The 23,883-nt window shown below is 39.3% G+C and overlaps 1 protein-coding gene and 1 long non-coding RNA gene across 7 annotated transcripts in view; both read right to left on the bottom strand.

Moving 5' to 3' along the window:
- The window catches only part of CDK14 (cyclin dependent kinase 14), a 543,695-nt gene that overhangs the window by 222,059 nt on the left and 297,753 nt on the right, over positions 1–23,883 (bottom strand). For all 6 annotated transcript variants that reach the window (XM_039522181.1, XM_039522182.1, XM_039522184.1 and 3 more), the window contains one exon: positions 16,886–17,009. In XM_039522181.1, the coding sequence (XP_039378115.1) occupies positions 16,886–17,009 (124 nt within the window). The remainder of the gene's footprint in view (positions 1–16,885; positions 17,010–23,883) is intronic.
- On the bottom strand, positions 2,717–5,258 carry LOC120396935. The gene is made up of 3 exons (XR_005593549.1): positions 4,872–5,258; positions 3,797–3,860; positions 2,717–2,766 (listed from the first exon to the last, which is right to left on the bottom strand). It is a non-coding gene; the product is annotated as an uncharacterized LOC120396935 (long non-coding RNA).

Raw genomic sequence — 23,883 nt, 5'->3', positions numbered from 1 at the left:
GAGTAGACAACCTATATGGCAAGATTTGTAATGTTCAAGAGCATTACAAGACAGTCTGGGCAGAGAACTGCCATAGTTTCAAAGAGCTGTCATAAAAATTATAAGCTCATACTTGTGCTAGAGTGGGCAACTGTCTTTTTCTTTGAGGTCTACAGATAGTTTAGCAGCTGCAGCACAATTTCAGCTTCCTTAATAGATGACTTAAGCATCTTTACTACATCAACATTGTCAGTATAAATAACACCCCAAAGTTGTTCTGTTCTAGTTCCTCTTGTTCAGTATTGGCTACCACAATCAAACCTACCCACACCCCCAAAGTCTAATTTAACATAATTGTAATAGAAGTTAGAGACTTAGGAAAAAATAAGCTATTTATAGTTCTAAAATTCTTCACAAAAAGTGAGAGCATCTTCATGGTCACAGAAAAAAGTGACTACTGCAGCTGGCAAATGGCTAGATGGGGCCAAAGTCCTAGTTGTGGTAAATTGGTGACTTTACATCAACTTCAGACTAACAACTTTGATTTGTAACAGCTGAGAATCTAGTCCAAGGTGTAAACCAGAAAACCTTCAATTTAGCATAAAGGTCCTCTCCCCCTGAATAATGCAGTTATCCATGTAAAACTATACCTGTGCTGTAAATGCATGTGCTATTGATTATGGATAGTACTGTTTTAAAACTTTATTTTGCCTTGTGATGCATGATATTACATTGTTGTTACAGATTTCACTCTGAACAGCAATAATTTAAAATTGTTCTACCCTTTTTCCTCGTTACAAACCATCTAACTCAATAGCTAAATAACCCAGGTTCTTAGAAATACATAGACTTTAGGTGAGGATTAGAAATACAGTAAATGAAAATGTTCATTAACATATGGTCTGCGTATTGTTATAGATGGGGCCAAAGCTATTATAGAATCTATTAAATCTCTGGAAATGTCCTTAAATACATATCTCTCTCCAGGAACCTTAAAACCTTTTTTTTTTTTTTTTTGGTCTACTCTAAAGCAAGACTGATTCAATTAATGTTTTTTTTCTCTCAGTACAGAAAGTAAGAACCTGCTAACAGAGAAAAGTGCTGTCTTGAGGTCTTAGGGAACCAAGAACTGTCAAGTTCTAATCCCAGCTCTTAATATGGATAACCTTTCACTTAACCTTTGTATCATAGTTTCCCTATTTCTAACATACATTAAGAGTGATGTGGGGTTAATGTTTATACAACACTGAAAATGCAAATCACTAGGTAAGTGCTAAGTATTACTATTATCAATGGTTCCCGACATCTTTTGAGTATTCAGAAGGCCAACTACTGCAGAGAAAACAGAATATTCTCAACTTAATGCAGGTAGATCTTCATGAATTACTCGCATTTGCATTAATAGGAGAGTTGTGCATGTACAATAAACCCTAACATATCAAGAAGAGATTGTATCCTTCAGTAACAATGAAAATTAAAAAAACTCATTAAACACTACATACATTAAATAATTACCTATATAAAGTTGTGAAAACACTTTTATATTACATTAAACAAAAGCTTTGTTTTAAATCTTTTAAAGAAAAATATAATGGGTTATTGACTACATTTTTAATTCACTCTTTTTAAAAAATTCAGTCAGATATATGTAATTATTTAATTTCATTTCATATTAAATAGAATATATTTATGTTAGTAGATCTTTAAACATTTCCTGTTAATAATCTTTCCCTTTGCACCTCAATATCTTTGTTTTCATTATATTAAATTTTTATTTAAACCATACTATTTTCCCTTTAATATATGCTTTAATTTCCATGTAGTTTGTGTATTTTTCTGCATAACAAATCTGCATAACTATTAATGCATTGCATTTTATTCACTGTATAATGATTTTAAATTGTTGCATAAATTGTCTGTTATATAATACAGTGTTTTGTTAAAGGCTCATTTAAATAAGGCTCATTAAACAAAAACTTAATCACAGCAGGATGACAAGGAATTGAGAGCATTGTGGAAGTCAAACAAGAGACCTTGATTCAAAAGCTTCATTACCAGGCGCCTAGGATACTAAGTACATGAGCTCATTGGTGGGAGCAGTTTACCATTTTTCAGGCCAGAGGCAAATTATATCACTGAAGAGATCGACAATAATGATCCGCTTTTCAAAGGAGCTGAGCAACCACTGCTCTCACTGAAGTTAATGGGACTTGCAGGTGCTCAGCACCTCTGAAAAATCAGGCTATAAATTAATTTTTTAAAGACAGAAGAACATTTCAAGAGGATGGAAAAAAGTACATTAAGATATTTCTCTGTGTTTTGTTTTTATTTTTAAGCTGTTTCATTATGTTTGGGGTGTAATTTTACCAACTAATAAAATCTCACTTCTAGCTTCCCCATAATGCCACTGCTTTAGTTATAATTCTTCTCCCACTGGTCTGAGCACTTCACTCTTCCTTGTATCCTTTACTGGCTTCTTGTCTTACTAGGTGCATGCGGTATTTTGTCACCGCAACCATACCAGAAGCACCCAATGCTGAATTTTAAGAATTTTAAGAAACTTAAGAAAGAAGATACAATATTTTAAATACTCTCACAGTTCAATGCAATGGATAGGCCTGTCTTATAACAAGAGATGTTGTACACTTCACTCTGCAATTTCTTGAGTTCTCAAACTGGGAAGGATCTTGGACCTGGTCAACATCAGGCTCTGAAGAAAGTGGTGTTGGTCATTCTGTAGGTAATTACTGCTGACCTGGGGCAAAGGTGCTGTGGTTTGGATCAAACCTAAATCCAAGTAATTAAAAGATCATTTTTTGCACGTGAAAGGGCATCCTGACCAAATACCAACTAGATAATTATAATACATTTCTCCTACCTAAAGGCTCAATACTAGTGCAACTAAAAATCAATGGAAGTTGGACTGGGCCCTACATTTCCCCCATGTACTTTTAATTAGAGACATATTTGGTGAGTCATTCCCATTTCTAGCTACTGTGACAGACCTAGACCAGTGTGGTACAGGAGTCTGATAGAGGGCAAATATACTGGTCACTGGATGAGTAGTTTTCTGTTCCCTGAGTGATCAGAGCAGGGGCTGCACTAGAGTAATCAGGAACCTGCTAGAACCAATTAAGATAGGGAGGATAATTAAGACATCTGGAGCCAATTAAGAAACTGATAGAATCAATTAGGACAGGCTAGCTAATCAGGGCACCTCAGTTTAAAAAGGACCTCGCTTCAGTTTGTGGCATTCATGCTGGGAGCTGGGAGCAAGAGGCACAAGGAGCTGAGAGTGAGAAGACATATTGCTGGAAGACTGAGGCGTACAAGCATTATCAGGCACCAGGAGAAAGGTCCTGTGGTGAGGATAAAGAAGGTGTTGGGAGGAGGCCATGGGGAAGTAGCCCAGAGAGTTGTAGCTGTCGCGCAGCTGTACCAGGAGGCACTCTAGACAGCTGTAGTCCACAGGGCCCTGGGCTGGAATCCGGAGTAGAGGGCAGGCCCAGGTTCCCCCCAAACCTCCCAACTCCTGATCAGACACAGGAGGAATTGACCTGGACTGTGGTTTCTACCAGAGGGGAAGGTCTCTGGGCTGTTTCCCGACCAACATGGTGAGCAAATCCGCCAATAAGCGCAGGACCCACCAAGGTAGAGGAGGAACTTTGTCACACTACTTATTGGATAGATTGGCTGCCACAGTGCACCACTGAGGTGGTTGTATTTTACTTGTAAGTGAGTAACCCTGTTCAGGCTAAGAATCCCGCTGAGTTTACTTATGGTAAGAGAAGTACATTATGAAGTGTGCATTACTTACATCAGCAGAGGGGAATTTTCTGAAAAGTTTAATTTCAACACCTTCAAAAAGCAGTCAGTGCAAACTGTTAAAAAATATGACACAATGGCTAACTTGGTTAGCAGTTTTATCTTGTACTCTGTTGAAGGGAAAGGCATTAACAGATATGACCTTAGCTGAGCAAAATACAGCCTCAGGGTTTCCACAAAGACTTTGTATCCAGTTAGTAAAGTATTTTCCAATTCCAATTTCATGCCATAGAACTAACATGAATCCACACTTGAGTCTGTCAGATGCTCTTTCAGCATCTAAAGTCACAATGGCAGTTTTCATAAGCCTGTCTGAAAGATCAATATCACTACCGGATCTTAGAAATGATTAAGACTGAGGTTTACTATGGCAATCATATAAGCTAGACCAATTAGAATAAGAGGTGTAGCAAAGATATTGGACCAACAACTCCTCCATCAGAACCACCCCCTTTCCCTCAGCTGCCCCCCTCAGTCCACAATTACCACACACATTATGGGTCACACAGGCCTCAATGGACAATGTCTGACATCATGGCAGGAAATCAGACCCTCCCGTGGCACTGACAATAGTATATGCGCTAGTCATTGGAAACTTTGATACCACTCATACACTCCTGTCTTTTCTCCTTCTCCACCACATGTCTCTTGTGGGCAGTATGCAAGGAGATCATGAGAGAGCAGCATATGCTGCCAATTCTACTCTGTTCTACATACTATTTTATATAGGTTTTTATATTGTGCTCATCACCCTAGTATCTGAGCACCTTCCAATAATGCATTAAGCAATGTGACTACACATCTGTCACATGTTGTTTCTTTCATCCTCTGCCCAAAGCGAGAAGTATGTGGAGTGGAATGTCTTGTTTTAGTATGATTTTTTTATTTTATATATAAAACAAGTTGCTATATGCTTATAGTGGAAAAGGAAAGGACAAAGAAATCATCCTTGCACCTGTAGCAGAAAGTAGTGAGATTTGGGATAGTTCTTGGTTTCTGGGAGAGTTCATTCCACAGTGTCTGACCACTCCCGAGAAGTTTCTGTCTCCCACACGCATGAACTTAACTCTTATTGTTGAGAGTTCCACTGTGCCAGGGAGAGCTGTCAACCACTGTCTTCATCTTAGAGCTGTAAACGGTCTTTTAGGTATCCTGGGCCCAGGACATGGAGCACTTTGAAGATAAGGACTAAGACTTTAAACTTGATTTGAAATTCTATAGGAACCAGTGTAGAGAGTGGAAGACAGGTGTGATGTGATCATGAAGCCTCTGTCGCTGAGGAGATGCACTGCAGCATTTTGTATCAGTTCGAGTTTACTAAGTACTGAAGATTTCATTCTGAGGTATGCTATATTGCCGTAGTCCAACCGAGAGGTGACAAAGGCATGATAAGTGAGGCCAGGTCTTTACCCACTAGGATGTGACAGTCTCCAAGCCAACCAGAGATAGCAGAAAGCATCACTCGCACCATTGTGATGTCAGAGCTCAGTGTCTGTGAAGAACCCAAAAGTACACTCAGACTATGGACTGAATTGACCAATTGTGGATGTGAACCTTCAGTCAAAGACTGCACCGTGGCTGAAAACTCCTCAAAATACTTTCCTCTGAACACCCAGCATCACCTCTGCTCTGGTTCAGCTTCAGTCAGCTGTTCTTTATCCATAAACTGATCTCATCCAAGTGCACAGGGTCATTTTGGCAGACCAGCAAAATGCCTGGACCATTACTGATAACTGGAATATTGATTATCATGCTTATGGCCAAAAGCAACTAAATCAGTAGGTCTTACAGGCCTCTGCAACAGCCTTAACACATCTAAGCAAGAAGTCAGGAGGGGAGGGGGTTGATGGGGGAGCTGACCCTGTGTACTTCCTGATAAGATCTCAGTTGAAATTGCTGAGGTATATGTTTTGGAAAAAACAGGAAGCTTATCTATATCTGCCCTTTGGGATGTGTTTATCAGGGCCCTCAAGGCACGAGGACTCTGCAAAAACACATATTTGTGGAGGTTTGAGGAGACCTCTTGCTTAAACTTTGAAGTTGTTTGGTTAACAAGTTTTTTTTTATTGACATATTATTGTTACTCTAACCCAATAAATAAGCAGAGACACTTCAGGAACACAGATTAGGGTCCCCAACAGCAGCTGAAAGATGGGCCAATTGGATGGCTGTTGTTGCACCACTCAAAGACTGCTCCAGACTTCGGTAATTATTGATTACGTGTAAGTGCTTGAGACTAAAATAAAGTGCAGCTCTAACTGAACGCACTCTTGTACTGTACTGTTTGTGCCACCCACCTATCAGCCAGACAGCCATGTTTCCCCTGATTTATTTCCCGCCACCGCCTCACCAAGAGCAACAGTTACCAAGAGCTTTGGGTTTTAAGAACCACAGTAACACAAGCACTGGGCCACCTTGGTGTTAGTGGTGTGGTTATATATAGTGAAAGAAAGATAGAGCTGTTTGTAATTTGCATATTGCTATCACTTGAGTCCATGTCATCTAACCAGCTCACCTAGTGGTTATATGTAGATGCTGAAAAACCCCAGAAGGAATATCCTGGGGAAAGAAGCCACTCCCCAGCAGTAATCTCAGCCCAAGTCTGCCCAAATCAGAGGATAAAAAAGCATTTCCCTCGCTGCTCTGTTGCCCTGGAAAAGTACCTGACCAGCATGCCAACCTGTCCAAGCCTCTCTGGCCCTCTACCTGCACAGCCTTTACTGCCAGCAAGTTCACTCCCATCCCACAAGACACTGGGTTTTGGGGTCCTATCAACCAAGTTGGTTCCTCAATTGTGGCCTCCTTATTCCCCAGCTGGCTCTAGAGAATGGGGAATTCTCACTAACTTTTTTCAGTGCACAAGAGGCCACAGAATCACAGAAATGTAGAGCTGGAGGGGACCTTGAGAACTCTGCGCTAAGTCCAACCCCCTGCACTGAGGCAGGACCAAGTGTACATAGACCATCCCTAACATGTGTTTCTTCAACCTGTTCTTAAAAATCTCCAATGATGGCGATTCCACAACTTCTCTTGGAAGCCTATTCCAGTGCTTAGCTACCCTATAGCTGGAAAGTTTTTCCTAATATCTAATTGAAATCTCTCTTGATGTACATTAACCAATTACTTCTTGTCCTACCCTCAGTGAACATGGAGAACAATTGATCACCGTTCTCTTTTTTTAAACAACCCTTAACATATCTGAAGACTTACCAGGTATCCCCCCTCAGTTTTAGTCTTCTCATGACTCAACATGTCCAGTTTTTTTAATCTTTCCTTTTCTGGAAACTTTCATTTTGTTGTTGTTCTCTGGACTCTCTCCAATTTGTCCAAATCTTTTTTTAAAGTGTGACACCCAGAACTGGATTCTATACTCCAGCTGAGGCCTCACCGATGCAGAGTGGAGTGGGAAAGTTATCACCCCTGCCTTATATAAGGCACCTAGTAACACACACCAGAACGATATTAGTCTTTTTCGCAACTGCATCACATTGTTGATTCATACTAAATTTGTGATCTACTATAACCTCCACCTCCTTTTCAGCAGTACTGCCACCTAGCCAGTTACTCCCCGTTTTGTAGTTATGCATTTGATTTTTCCTTCCAAAGTGTAGTATTTTGTACTAGTCTTTACTGAATTTCATCTTGTTGATTTCAGACCAATTCTCCAAGTTGTCAAGGTCATTTTGAATTCTGATTCTGTCCTCCAAAGTGCTTATAACCCCTCCCAGTGTGGTGTCACCCACAAATGTTATAACCATACTCGCCACTCCATTATCCAAGTCACTAATGAAAATGCTAAAAGTACTGGATCTAGGACTGACCCCTGTAGGACCCCACTTGTATGCTCTCCCAGTTGACAGTGAATCATAACTACATGAGTACAGTCTTTCAACCTGTTTTGTACCCACCTTATAGTAATTTCATCTGCACCACATTTCCCCAGTTTTGCTTATAAGAATGTCATGTTGGGACTGTGTCAAAAGCCTTACTAAAATTAAGATACATCACATCTACTACTTCCCCCTATCCACTAGACCAGTAACCCTGTCAAAGAAGAAAATTAAGATTGTTTGAAATGATCTGACAAATCCATGTTGACTATTACTTATAACCCTCTAGGTGCTTATAAATTGATTGGTTAATAATTTTTTCCAGTATCTTTCCAGGCTGACTGGGCTATAATTTCTCAAGTCCTCTTTGTTCTCCTTTTTAAAGATAGGTACTATGTTTGCTCTTTCTCAGTACTCTGGGACCTCACTCATCCTTCATGAGCTCTCAAAGATAAATCACTAATGTTTCTGAGATCGCTTCAGCTAGCTCCTTAAGAACACTGGGGTGAACTGCATCAGGCCCTAACAACTTGAATACATCTAATTTATTTAAATATTCCTTACCCGGTTTTTCCTACTTTGGCTTGTGTTCCTTCCCTCTTGTTAATAATAACTGTGTTAAATATCCAGTCATAATTTACCTTTGTAGCAAAGACTGAAGCAAAACAGACATTAAACACCTCAGTGAGATGCCTGCTTCCACTCCCCGCCCTGGAATAACCCACAATGGGGAGAAAGCAGGGTTGGTGCAACCATTTAGGCAACCTAGGCGGTCGCCTAGGGCACTGGCATTTGGGGGGCACCATTTTCTTCGGCAGCAACCGTGGCAGCCGGATCTTCGGCTGCCCCGGTCGCCGCTGGCATTTAGGGGGGGGGAGCTGGGGCAGGGGAGCGCAGGGAGAGCCGCCTGCAGCAAGTAAGGGGCGGGCGCGGCACGCAGGGGAACTCCCCGCCCCAGCTCACCCCTGCCCCGCCTCCTCCCTGAGAATGCTGTGGCCGCTTCACTTCTCCCGCCTCCCAGGCTTGCGGCACCTAAGCTGATTGGCGCCGCAAGCCTGGGAGGCAGGAGAAGTGAAGCAGCCACAGCGTGCTCGCGGAGGAGGCTGGAGAAGTGAAGCGGCCACAGCATGCTTGGGGAGGAGGCAGGGCAGGGGTGAGCTGCTTTACTTCTCCCGCCTCCCAGGCCTGCGGCGCCAATCAGCTTAGGCACCGCAAGCCTGGGAGGCGGGAGAAGTGAAGCAGCGATGGCGTGCTGGGGGTGCTTGTGCGCGGAGCAATGGTGAGCTGGGGCGGGGGGGTGCCTCAGGGCGGAGAGTGGGGAGCTGCCGCAAGGGGGGCGCCTCTGGGCGAGGGTGCAGGGGGGCGCAAGGTGGAAATTTCGTCTAGGGCGCGAAACATCCTTGCACCGGCCCTGGGAGAAAAAGGCACTATAATTCATGCATATGTTGTCCTTCCTCCCCCACCCAATCATCATCATTATCTAACAAAAATTCAACACAACATGTAGGTTGATACTTATTCTTCCACAGGAATTGTGATAGATGCAAAGAGGAGCAGTGAAATATTGTTGAAGAAACATAACCGGGCAGGGGGGGGGAGGAAAGAGAAGAACCCTCAGAGTTGTCATAATTCTAAGCACAGAGATCATAAGCAATCCTTTGGACACTGATGCTATTGCACACGCTCAGTGGAACTCAGCAAAACAACCTTATTGTCTCTATATCGTCGACCACCAAATGTAACAGGTTCTTGGGCACCAGGATGATCTCTTGTATCAATATCTTAACGAACTGATCCTCTGTGGGCCATTGACACAGTAAAGCATAACAGCCTATGGTGTCTATGCACATTTACAGAATCCATTATCTGGGGATCATATACGATTTCCAGTAAAGACAAATTCCTTCTGGGAATGTTTATGGAGAAGAAAAAAACTATTTTCTTCGGTTAAATAACATAGCTTCTCATTTTAACAGTAAACTAGATGGTACTATGGTCCCTTGTGACATTTTTAAGCACATGCTCTCCACAATAAAAATCTCTATGAAAATTCACAAAAACATTCTTGGTCTATGTACAGCATCCAGTTTTTAAACCACTTCTCCACTGAGTATAACTCTCACATACCCCAAACCTTTTAGCTCATGCTATCTATTATTAATCAACCTCTATGTCTTTAAGGATGTTTTCAAGGTTTAATCATATTTATTTGAAAACGTTTCTTTTATTGATCATTAATAAACCCCTAAAAACTTAAAACAGGACCTCCTCCAGGCAGATGACCCAGGCCCCCTACAGGTTCCCATACATCTTCACAGACCCTGAGGGACTCAAAGGGTTTGAGTGAAAAATTTCTGGGGAAATTTCACCTCCCAATGAAGAATTCAGGAAAATTTCCATGAAGATCTCCTTGTGCAGATTTTCTCCCCCAAAATCCACTCCCACAGAAGACAATGATCAGTCCCTAGAACTTCAGGGATAAATACTGAGTTTCTGACCACCAATACTCATACTCTTTGGAGTAATCACACATAGCTGGGACCTCTCAAGAGGACTGTTCAAAGCTGACATTTCTGTGATCTTTCAAATGTAAGAAAAGAGCATGGAACTTTAAACAAAATCTCCATTTAATACATAATCTCAAAAATCCACAGCACTAGATATTTCTCTATCTTTGACAATTACAATAAAGCCGGCAATATTTTATTGTTCTTGTCCATGTTTCCTATTTCAATATTGTATTTTGTATTTGTATTTTACAGTCCCTCTTTCTCAAATGCTTAGATGTTCATAGCCACACACTATCTTGTAGACAAAAATAATAATAATCAGCTGTTGTGCCTGCAGCCAGGGCCTAAAATAACTTGTAAAAGTCAGTGTACATACTAAAGAGAATGAAGTGTCAATTACAAGCAGTGACTACACAGCAGGCATCTGTGCTCTACAGTAATTGCACAATCCAAAATACAGCCCACGCTTCAGGAGTCTCCAACTTCTCTCATCTATAGGTCTCTTCATCAGAATCCTATCAGCACAAGTAATTGCTGTTCCCTGGCGCTGTATGTCTAAAAGGAAAAAGACAGCCAGGAAAGCTGGTCCCAGGGAAGCTTCATCAGCCAGCAAACACCTGAAATCCAATTCCTGGTGGCACAGGTATATCAATCTATTGGTATAGTAGGACAACAGCCCCACTAATATTTTGGCTAATTTCTCCCACAACCACACAAATTGATAAAGTTATATGATTCCAAGCTAAAGCTAAACTTTCACTGTTTTCTACCCACATGCTGGATGGGATTTTCAGTACACTGACAGCTGAGGGCAGTGTGCCTATTCTCAAGGGCTCTGTGCATGCTTTTAATTTTTCATTGGGAAGTTTTACATTCCTACATATTTTGGGGCATACTGGTATAGATTCTTTCCTCATTTTAACCACTTTTACACTTATAACACCATTTACTTCCCAAGTTACTCCTGATTTACACCAACAACTAGGAAAAGAATCATAAGGATTGCCTACACCTTTAATAAAAATAATATTAGTAAATAATAGCTTTTAAAAATTGAGAGCTCTGTATACTGTAATTTAACTGTATGTAACTGGCACAGATGTGATTTGGTTTAAGGTTACAGAACACTCATTTTCCCTGTAATACCCCAACCCCGCATCTGGATCTTTGCTTTCTAGCTGACAGAGTAGGACCAAACATAAAATATGAAACTATTAGGGCTCTAATCAGCTGGACAGCAGATACTATGGTAATAGGCATGGTACGAAAACCTTGATAGATTAGTTGAATTAGTCACTTGAAATCTAGGAATCAGATTTTCAAAAGTGCTCAGAATTGCCTAATTCTCCTCACATTGAAGTCAATTCAGAGGCAGTGTTTGCCCAATGCTGAGCACTTTTGAAAAACCCACCCTATATCTTCTACATGAAAACTGAACAAGAAAGTATCTGCAATACTTCAATCCTTATTTCCTTCAAAAGTCTCTGAAACACTGTTTTCTAGTGAAAAATCTATGAGGAGACACTTTCCTACATTAATTTGAAACTTAATGGTAACTGACATGATATCATTATTGTTATGTTGCTCTAATATACAGCAAAAATGAAGGGTTTCATAAAGTGTCCATATAATAAACTATATAGATCATGCACTTACTGACTAAGCAAAAAATCTGATCATATGTACTTCTGGAGGGGAAAGTATGCCATTTGTAGGGTTATATCTTCTAGTATGTGCTTCTATGAGATAATGCACAATCATTTGACACCGTCTATAGTTAAGATAAATATGTTTATTCTGAAAAATACTGCAGCTTTCAAAACTTCTGCAGAATGACAACACCAAACAAATCAGTTTTTCAACACACCAAAAGCAGTCCTGTGCAAAGGCTAAACAAACGTATCTGCAAATACAGGAGGCTTAAGATCTACAAATAGCTGAGTGAAGAAATTGTGAACTGAGGCCAAAGGAAATTAGCCAGGAAGTTTCACTTCTTTGTATGGTGGGTAGCTTAAAACAAATGGCTGTATTCTTTTCAATTTGTAATTGAAAATAGCTCTATTCATTAAAGGTTTAGCACCTTGCCTCTACTTAGACACCGTTTGGAAAAAAAAACAAAACTTTAAATCAAATTCACACACAAGATCAAAATTAATTCTTGCTCTTATTTAATCATTTCAGAGGGAGAACTCCTAGCATATTTTAATTTTCCCTCGAATGTACATTAGATTTAGAATAGAAAGAAAAAGAGTGGAGTTTTCTTCTTGTCTACTTTGTGTAGCAACAATTATTCTAGACATATTCTTCCATCTCATACAATGTCATGAAAGCAATTTTTCTACTTTATCAATTTTTAATTTGGTACAGTCTCTGGTCTGTTCTCCCTTTTCCTTTGATTGCTGGGTCTCTCTTCTCATAAATGCTCTTTCAATAGGCACAATAAAAAAGCAAACCTCCCTTGGTTACTTCTTTGCTTTGAAGAATGACACACACATAAGAGTATCAACATCTGGGAACTCTCTACAGTTTAAAAAAAAAGGGTTGTGCCTACAGTTACTCAAAGATTCCATCTCAGCTGCAATGTGATGCACTAGCAAGCATGAGTGCTTTTCCTTCAGCATGTTTATCCAAGAACAATGATCTACCAAAGCCAACTTCTGAGTATTTGATATCTTAGGCTGAGGGAACAACATAAAACTGAGACTGAATTAAAAACTAGGGCTGCACTGTTGATTTTTGTAAACTTATGAAACCAAACTCTGAAGGTCTTCTCTTCTGGGACTGAAAGGCCGTTAGTCTAAGATTTTATATTTATTGCACTGGCAAAGTCAATCCTGTCTCTGACACAAGCTCATTTCTCCTCGACTTCTCTCTCTCTCTTTTTTTTTTTAAAGATAGAAGAGGCACCCTAATGTACTGTCATTAATCCCAAATATAATTTACACAAATTTCCCTCCCAAGAACCTTCTAGAGAAGAAGTAGCCTGCGGGAGGTAGAGCTCCAACAGCAAAAAGGTTTCATTTTATGTCTTTGGTAGAAGAGTGTCATTTATTTTGTATAATTGCATAGTATTATAAAAAGAGAGGGATATTTGTCTTCTCATTTCCCATGCCGACAGTGAAAGGGGTCATGACCCTCCAGCTCTTTACCTCATAGTTTTTAATTTTTCATCTTGATTTTCTGGAGGGAAATGTAACCCGTCTGGTTTTCCATTTCACAAGGTCATGAGTGGTGAGGGAAAAAATAACTTGGAAAAATACAGACTTATAATCTTCTCTCAGTATGTCAGTTATAGAGGATTCCATAGATTTTTTTGGTTAATCAAGACAAACATAAGGGATTAAAAATTCTCCCTGACACCATCATACTGCAACAGAAAGATGGACGCTGAATATTAAGGGCTTTTTCTTTTACGTGTACTATTGATACCTGTTCTTCATTTACGGACTGTGCACTTTCAAAGTAACACTGTATTCAAAGCCTTACATGCGAGCCTAGATTTCTTGTCAACACAAAGAGGTGAAACGCTGGCCCCCTGAAGTCAATGGAAGTTTTGCTGTGGATTGCACTGGGGACAGGATCTCACCAGAAATATGTATTTGGGCATTTCCTTACCTGAGGGGGTGAAGGCTGGTAACACAGTGAAAACAGGGAATGTCTCATCTACTCTTCTACTCCGCGCAAACCACGACATCAGACAATGTAACCTAGAAGTGCTCAAGTGGCCTGCCAGAAACTGGGAAGTGTCTCTTGTGATTTTGTGTTTCCAGTTCAATGAGGTACTTATCAGAGGTGGTGAATTTTCTAATTTTTGATAACCTATTTGCTTGCTCTCTACCCCAAGGGGGAGGGTGTAATCTAGACCCAGTCTAGTGTATGCAAGCGGAATTTACAGGCTATTGCAGAATTCAGCAAACATTGCTGACACTTTTTTAAAATGTCCATAATTTTCTCCTATCCCTGATATTTAGGAAGGTTTTTGGAGGATTATGTTCTGTGTGTTATAATGAGACATATATAGTCAGTTCACACCAACTATTCTGGCAGATCTATGCCTGTCAAACTGGACAAGTAGGATGTGCAGTGACTTCATAAACAGAAAAGGATTTCATTAGGCTCAGCTAAAACTTCAGCTGATTCCCACCAGCCATGAGCTGAAGCAATTTTTACATCTCTTATAATTTTTCATTTTTATTTAACCCCCTCCCCTGAACTAACAAAGGTTCTTTTCAGATGAGAACTATATATTATTTATTTGTATTACAGACACCGTCATAGACCAGGACACTATTGTGCTAGGCACTGTACAAAGATATATGAAAGGCAGTCCTTGCCCCACGGAGCTCATAATCAAAGTAATAACTACAAAGCCAGAAGTTTGAAACTACAGCTGGGTTTCCTATTGTCACATCTAAAAAATGTATTAAATTTGCCAGAAAAAGTATTGTTCAGGATATCAAAACTATTTGTGAATTTAAGTCAAATTCAGTAAATAGTTTTAGTAAAAAAAAAGTTTTAAAAGTTCAGAAATGTCAGAATTTTTCATTCAGCCAGAACAATATATTTGTCATTTTTCATTTTGCGAAGAAAAACAAAACACCATACTTTTAGTTCAAAACTAACCAAATTTTTTTCTGATTTTCAGTTTGGCTTCCGAACCAATAAATCAGCTATTTTGTCAACTCTACTCTTGAGATGTTTAGATTCTTATAAGACTATAACTCAAGTTACTTTCATATCATCCTTGGATCTTTATTTATTTAACTGATATGGCAAAACGAGCGATTTCAACCAAGAAAATAAGTCACCTCAAACTGTATATATTTCATCAGAGCACTAATCTGCAAGCATAAATACCTAATGATACCCCTATGTTTCATGAATTTCTCTAAGAAATGGAATTCTACAATATATCATCCCGGAGAGCAGAATTCTTTGAATTTTCTTTATAAAAAACATTTCTTTTTCAACTCTTGTAGCATCTTCCAAGTATTAAAAAATAGCAACAGAAAATGGTGAGTAAGGCTATACATGACTGGTTTCAGATATTGTTTCTTTAAGCTGCTTCACAATCTACAGACTAATCAAATTTACATGAACTGTGATCATCATATGAAGCTGGATTTCTTCCCCCAGCACATTAAGCGCACACACAGCTGTTACTCACAGTAACTTTAATTACAGACAAAATCACCACTAAATTACTAGTGAAATTGTCAATTAGCATGCAAGGCACCCTCACTACACTTGATAAATAGAATGGGAAGCCCAGAGTATAGGATGGGGTTTTTTTGGTTTGTTTAAAAAAAAAGGCACCTCAAGAAGCTGTTGGGCCACATTCTCATCTGGCATAAGCTGATGTAGTACCATTGAAATGGACAGAGTTATGCTGATTTTCATTAGCTGAGAATCTGGTCCAGAGTAAGATGCTGAACTACTCAAGCACTTTGTCAGCATTTGGAAGCTTACACTTGATAAGCCAAAGTGTTTTTTTAAAGTCACCAAGACTTGGTCTACACTAGGAACTTATGTTGGTATAACTACATCACTCAGGGGTATAGAAAATCCATACCCCTGAGCAACGTAGTTATACGAACCTAACCCAGGGGATAGAGAGCACTGTGTCTACATGTGGACTTCTCCTGTCAACACAGCTACCTCCTCCGAGGAAAGTGGAGTACCTACACTGACAGGAGAAGCTCTCCCAGCAGCGAAGGTAGCATCTTCACTAAGGGTACATCCATACTACCCACCGGATCGGCAGGTAGCAATCTCTCTATCGGGATCGATTTATCACGTCTCATCTAGACACGATAAATCGATCCCCGAACGCGCTCCAGTCAACTCCGGAACTCCACCATGGTGAGAGGCGGAAGCAGAGTTGACAGGGGAGCTGTGGCCATCGATCCCGCGCCATGAGGACAGGAGGTAAGTCGAAATAAGATGCGTCGACTTCAGCTACACTATTCCCGTAGCTGAAGTTGCGTACCTTACATCGACCCCCACCAGTGTAGACCAGCCCTGAGTGCAGCTGCGCTGCTGTAAGTGTAGACAAACCCCAAGTAAAGCATTACCATTTTCCACATCCACACTGGCACTATCCTTTAGAGGAAGAGGCACTGCTACAATAACTGCTAGAAAAGGAGGGTTTTCAAGGAAGTGTTGAGAAGGGACATCCTTACAAGGAAGGGGTGAACAATGTCTCATTCCTCGATGCTTTACAAAGAGTCGCCCGACAAGGGATCAACAATGGATACTGAAATCAGTCCATATAATCCTTGTTTCTTCTAATCATCAGGAAGAACATTACTGATTTCTTATTTCCTCAAGCCTCATTCAATCATTGGTCATTTTATGAAAGTTAAATCTTATTTCCAGATCTTTATGTCCCCAGGACTACACACACAAATGATTGTCCACTATACAGGACCTGTACATCCTTAGGCCTTTTCAAAGGTTCTCTTCTAAATCCTAAGTCTTGACTTATGGAGATAACGCGAACTGAACTACGTTCAGAGTTATCATCCCTTTCTAGTAGGATTTGGAGTATTTATTTATTTTCCACTCACTCCTTTTAATCAAGTATTATGTCAACCATAATCAATTTCTTAGCTCTGGAGAAAAAATTACAATTATCTGCAATAAAGTAGGTGTGTCTAAGGAACAGGAAAATCAATGAAACCATCTGTCTGACATTCCCACAACATTATAAAATAGACTTTTAATTAACTGCTTTCCTACCAAAGTCTGCCAGCTTTAATTCCCCCGTGTCACTGATCAGAAGGTTCTGTGGTTTCAGGTCCCTGTGCAAAATGTAACGCTGGTGGATGTAAGACAGTCCTCGCAGCAACTGAAATAAAAATAACTGAAAAAGAAGGGGACAAAAAAAATGACCTCTGTTAATATTTGTATGTAATGAGCCAGATTTCTACACAATCTGCAGGGCGTTTGTATTTTATGGTAACAATTTCTCATGGCTCCATCATCATATAATTGCCTCCCACTCCAATTTTTTTAAACGGTTTTAAATGTAAAAAATAAGGAATATATTTTGCAGAAAACTATCTCCAATGCACAAACCCCACTGTATCACACATTGAATTTACCTCATTTAAAACAACACAAGAACAATACAACTACAAGCAGAATGCTCAGTTTCTACCAAATTCTAATTATATTCCATGTATCCATGATGTTCGTCCATCGTTGTCGATGAGGACCTCAACATCTCATTTATCCATATGGCCTTAGTGATTAGCTGATAGCCTGGAGACAGATGTGTATCTGTACTAATTATAGGAAACAATAATATAGGGGGGGGGAGACAGGGCCAGGGAATGGGATAGGGGAGCTAAAACAAACAAAATATTAAGGGTATAAACAACGATCTCTGCTTGTCCAAAATGATTTGCAAAGATGATGCAGATAGGGTTTCCTCCCAAAAGTTTTATAGGAGTTGGCTGAGTTTTTTATTTAAAAAAACAATAACAGTTTTCATTGAAATTGAGGCTATTTTCCACACACTAAAAGGTCTTTAAGGCACTCCTTGCCAGCCCTTTTAAATGTCCACCAGACTCTACAAATGCTTTAGAGTGTTTAGCTTTCCTTTTGTGCAGTTGTGCAATTTGCTCTTATGAAAAAGAGCTAGATAATTTTTTTTCAGATTTTCATGACTCTTCTGATAGGCACTGCCACTAAAGGATGGCAAATCTTACCCCTTGTATTAAGAAACATCTGTTTTGTTGAATACTGATTTCACAGAGGTTGTCTATGCATGCACTTTTTAAAAAAAGCTCTGTTTGCTTGTACATAGGTGCTTCCTGGTATTATAATTATTAGAAGAAATATTCTGCTTCCCACAAGGAAACAGCGCAGTCCCCTGTATTTTAGATGTGTGAGATCATGGAAGAATTACTCTTTACCTATTAGTCAAGTACCTGGCAAATAAAGATGCCCTCTGCAAGCCTTAGGGATCCATACCACCAAATCCAAAGATTTGGAAAAAGTCAACATAGGCACATTAATAGTCACTAATTAGCTAGCAACACAACCCTTACATTTATTTAAAGACTATTCAAATGAGAAAACATAATAAATGAGGTTATGAAATCTGATTATAGAAGAGAATAAAGTCTGACATGAAAGGAACAGAAATGTCACATTACTCAAGTTGAAACATATTTAATTACATTCCATTTTCCCCCCCAAGTGCAGACACAATATACTGTATGTTTTGCTATTTAGTCAGGGCACAAAGAGCCATATCAATCAGCTTCTTGCCCAGGTTCAGCTTAACAATGTGCTGAGGAAACATAAGAGCAGTATACTGTAAAGAAAGAAAAGAAAAGAAAGGAAAAGGTGATAAGTAACATACGAATTCCTTTGTGAATTGTAGTGAGCATGGAATTTGTGGTACATAAAAACTATTTTTAGAGCAGGAAATAAAATTGGCTTTCATTATGGCCTTAGAATTTAGATTATGTATTATCAAATGGTTTCGCAATAATTTTTAATAGAAAAATATGAAATAGGGCCAGTTTGCTCAATCATCCAAGAGGTATTTGACCACAAAGATGGATTTTAAGTGTGCAAAGAAACCACAAGCATTTCAGATTATTAGAGCACTATGATATGAGAATTGATAAATAACACTTTAGTTAAACTGCCTTTAAGGCTATAGATCAAAATGATCTTATGTGCTATGTCCAAGTAGGAAAACAAAACAATACAATTTTACAATGAACTAAAAATAATGAATGACAGGATCTCTGAGAACAGAGTTGGAAACAAAAACTCTTAGCTTTATTCAGCCATCAAACATGTAGTTTTCATGATAACTTCTGGGATGAAGCTAATTAATTTTCTTGCATTCGTTACTATGATCTTAATTGTCCTCTACCATGGGTGGAGGGGAAAAAACAGTGGGAGAAAAAAAGCCCACTGGAAACTTGATAAGGTGAACCATGTTGCATTTTTTCCCTTCTTTCCTGAAGGGAAGAGTTTTGTAATCTTGGCCTGAGGAAAGACTTCAAAATGGAGCCCTAGAAACAGAAAACCAGTTGTATCATGGAAAATCGGCAGCAAAGCTTCACCCCATGCCTTTATGCCACTGGCCCTTTCCACATCCTTCTGAACACATCTGCACAAGACCTCCACCCATGGGGAGCAAAAGGCCTGATGTGGAGTTAATGCCACCTGGATAACCATTAACTCCCACCTAAATTTCTGATCAGATATCAACTAGGTTGAAGACAATGGGAAGATTGCAGATCTCAGCTGCCTCCACAGCACTGGTCCCTGCCTCCAGACCCCACAGATGAAGTTTATTGGGTCCAGAGTACATGCTCATGGGAGGGGTAGAGGCTGGACAGGTTGATGTGGAAGAAGTTTGCTGTACAGGAGGTGCAGGAATGCACATCATCCCTCTCCAGACCCACATAGATTCCCCAGACAAGATAGTATAACATGAGGCTCCATTACCTTTTCCACAGATCATCTCTTGGTGGGGAGAGGAGCCCAAGCAGACTCGGGCCTTGCAATGCCTCAGGAGACTACCAGAGGCCAGAGCTGATGCAGATGCACAAAGGATTTGCCAGGTTTCCAGGCTAGCCCTGCAGTCCTTTCTACAAGGATGGGAGGTCTTTCTCTGGATGAGATGACATGGAGGAATCTGTATCAGAGCACCCTCCTGTGTGTTTTACTGCAGGAGGGGATGATCTGGCCTTGAATGTGTATGCAGAGAGCTATATAGAAGCTTTCATTTTGCAGAACACACACACAGGTCCAAATCCTAGTCTCACTTTATCCACAGCATGGGAGTTCACATGGAGCCGAGCAGCTAAGATGGACCTTGTACTCAATGGACAAAGATTAGAGTATGGCTGGATTAATGTGCAGATCTGTACCAGAATGTCTTGTCTTGAATCATAATGCAGCATTAGCAGAGTTGACTTGACTTACACACACAGAGCATAAACTTTATCTTCCTTGATAACATAGATGCTACTAATGTGATGCCTATCAAAAAGTGTACCTGTGGTGTATTACTTAATCATTTGAATTCTCCTTTGTGTATTTAACGTAAATCAATCCATATTCAGTCTTAATAGGCGATCAAATCTAAAAATACCAGTAATGAAACCCAAGATGCCTCATGTTTGAAACCAGTCTATTTCTCCCATGATCCAGATGATACTGTAATTTCGGATTAATTTTTGGTTAATTAGGCGGGTGAGTGGAAGGGGGCAGCACGTACAACAGTCTCATATAGCTAGTAAAATAAACATGACCATATGTCATACTTGGTTAGTTGTTTTTTTTTTAAATAAAACATTAAAATAATGTTAAAAAATTCTATTTGATCATATGAATTGCCATTAAGTGGAAGCAATGACAAATATCTCTGTGCGACTTCTGTTAGCATGTCCAAAGCTGATCAAGTGCAATCTCTCTTACCACTATAGGTTTGTTATTCTTTTCTTCCCCCCACCATGATAATAACCATGAGATAAAATGTAACATTTCATTTCTAACAGTATCCTGGAGATGTATTGTGCTTTTTTAGGTCAAAGCTTTGTAGGCTCTCATCTCAACAGTCAGGAGAAGAAACTTCAGGAACAAAGTGTTGACTTGACACGGACTTGCATCCCAAAGAACAAAGGATTTTATCTGACTAAAAATATTAGCCAGAGTTAGCATGATCTCCACTATCATAATAAGCTTTATTTCAGTAAAAGCTGGCCCTGTCTTAATTTCCCAGAACCTCTTGGACAGGCTTCTCTAAAAAGCAGGGTTTAAAGATATTCTTATCAAAAACACATTCTTAGAGGCTTAGAGCCTGCTCTTGCATTCCTTACACATAGAAAAAGTCCCACTGAAGTCAATTTCACACAGAAATATTCAACAATGTACCTACTGGAATGAAAATCTCATTCAGATTCTAAAAATATACAGAAATTCACACTTGCAGAACTGTAGTGAAAACAGCTCAGAAAGTGTTAACTAGCCAAGTTCTATATTTGATTTTTTTCTCATCAGTACATCTCCTACCTACATGCTAAAGTAATTTGTAATGAAGGACAGTGTGCATAATTAACTGAGCTTGATGATACTCCTTTCTGATCAGGTAATATAACGTGGTGACTTAGTAGCTGATGTTCAATAGGTGAAAGAGTCTTTTAATTTCCTTTTCCAGAACCATTGAGATTAAAAACTCTCCCTTCTACCTTTCATCTCACTGATGCACTTGCATGCTGAGATAGTTCAAGAGTGACTCGTATTGTAATACATAATCAGTTCTAAGAACACTATTTCTGAGGATGTATTTTTTTCTTTTCATCTTGACCATATTTCTTTATTTTAGCTGAAGCATAAATGTATCAAAATATATATGTTCATTGAATGTTTTTGCATATATTTCTCCAGTCTCACAACATATTATAGAAACTTCATGAAACTCGCATGTTTCTTAATACATTAATAAAGGTTTTGCATTTAATGTTCACATTTGTGCATGGGATTAAATCATTACTGTCTTAAGTGGCAAAGCTAACAGAAAGTAGAGTGAAATCCTGATGACACAGTTAGTGTCTGATCACTAGAAAGTCTCATTTAAAAATCAATTCTCAATGCTATCTGTAAAGACTACCTTAATTTGGCATGACATTATTCTATCTGTTGTACACCTGCTTGTTCTCTGAATGAGGAATGAAAAACAGCAAGTTCAACCATATCACACTACACATCTTCCTATTTGGCATATCTATTAAAATATTTACACCAACAGCACCACTAATTTCAGTGAATGTGACAGATATTTCACGAGTAATATACTAGTTTTAATTTGTTCCAAAACCTGATCTGGTAAAATAAGAAGAGCAATCATGACACGCAATGTTAATGTAAAAACATCTTTTGAGCCAAACTATGGTGACTCAATAGGATAAGTAAGACAAGATATATTCTCATCTAGATGCATGAGGCAAACACATCATCACCCAACACTTTGTCATGGTTTAGTCATCTAAACTCCTGTTCATCTAGATGATGAAGTACCATGGAAGTTTCTATAAAAGTGCCAAAATTCTGGACACTTTCTGATTCCTACTGCTTGTCAATCATCCTGACAGGGGGCAACCCCTCAATTCTGAATTGGTGGAGCCAGAGTAAAGATGGTTTCTTATTTCTCTCTCACCTGCTGATCATTTTTTCCAGAGTAAATAAATAATATAACACAACGTGATAAACACACACTATTTAGGACACTCCCTCACTGTTATGTTTTAATAATGAATACATATTTTAACTCAGTATTATTAACCAAGGGCAGTTTCTGTTTAGTAACAGCCACCGGGCATGGCTGTATTATTGGATTATCTTCAGAAGTCATATTTCAAAGATAAGAAGCCACATTTGGTTAAACATAGAAGAGGTTTGCTAACTACTCCTATGTTCTGTGCTCCAGATTATTCTAAAGGAGAAATCAGTTCACTTATTCCTTTTGCAAATATAAATATTTATAAGACAAATACCCTAAGGCTTTGATTCGGGTTGTTAATTTCCAGATTGGTCATTAGCTCCTGAAATTATCCATTTGTCAAGAATAGATATTACTTTAAAAACTATAACCATTAGTTAAGGGATAATGTTCATGACGGAGGAGTATGGGAGGCAATAATGAATTCTGCAAGTGACGATTAAGCGACAGCATGAAGATGAGATTTTTTTTAATAAGAGCACACACCATTTATTGTACATATATTTCAACATTTTCAGCGTTATTCTGTACTTCCTTTTTTGGAGGCCAGTAGTATAAGCCTACTTTTAATATATTCATAATCTTATTATTTGGGATTTGTACTCATACAGATTCCACTGCATGGTTCTCTCCACTCAAATTTTTATCTCATTAGATTCTATATAATCTTTCAGTTATATTTCTCACTTACTATCTCTATAATCAAATCTATTCTTCCTGAATAGTTACACACACAAATATTACAGTATTCCACAGAGTTTTGTCTTTCCTCCATATTTCACTTATACTTATTACTTCAAAGCCATCCCTCACATTCCAGTTCACCTATTTTTGTATTTTAAAAATAAAACCAGATGCAGTTTTCTTGCTGCAGCCTGAATCCTGCGATCTTTTGCAGAGTTTAGGTTGCTGTCCTGGGAAACAGGAGATCTTAATTCAATTCTCCGCTTTGCCACAGACTCAGTTGCCCTCTCCCTGTGCTCAGTCCCCCAAGGATGTTGTGAAAATAAAATAAATTTGTGGTGCTCATATAACATGGTGATGACCGAGACAGACAGGAATGTAAACCAGGCTAGTTTCAGATACTAGATGCAGTCTTAATGGATTACTGGGGGCAGACTGATTCTCCTTGCACCTAAAGCTCTGCATTGGAGTTAATGACCTGGCGACTCCCCCCACCTCGTGGTAACCAGACTTTTGGTTCGGGTGCCATTAGGATTGCCATGTCCCCTTTTCGACTGGCCTTTCTAATAAAAAACCAGACACCTGGCAACCCTAAATGGCACCTGGACACAGAAGCCAAAAACTGGACTCTCCAGGTAAAACCCGGATGGGTGGCAACCCTCCTAGGTTATGAGTTTGCAAAATTGGAACAATTTTACAGGTGACTGCTGCTAGCACTCAGGAGACCTGAGGACAAAAGAATGTCCAAAAAACTAGACAGAATGACCAGGAGATGGCCAGAGAGCAAAAGGGAAGGAGA

This window comes from Mauremys reevesii, linkage group 2 (genome assembly GCF_016161935.1).
Source record: "Mauremys reevesii isolate NIE-2019 linkage group 2, ASM1616193v1, whole genome shotgun sequence".
NCBI classification, from domain to species: Eukaryota; Metazoa; Chordata; order Testudines; family Geoemydidae; genus Mauremys; species Mauremys reevesii.
This window is presented reverse-complemented; position numbering and strand designations above follow the sequence as displayed.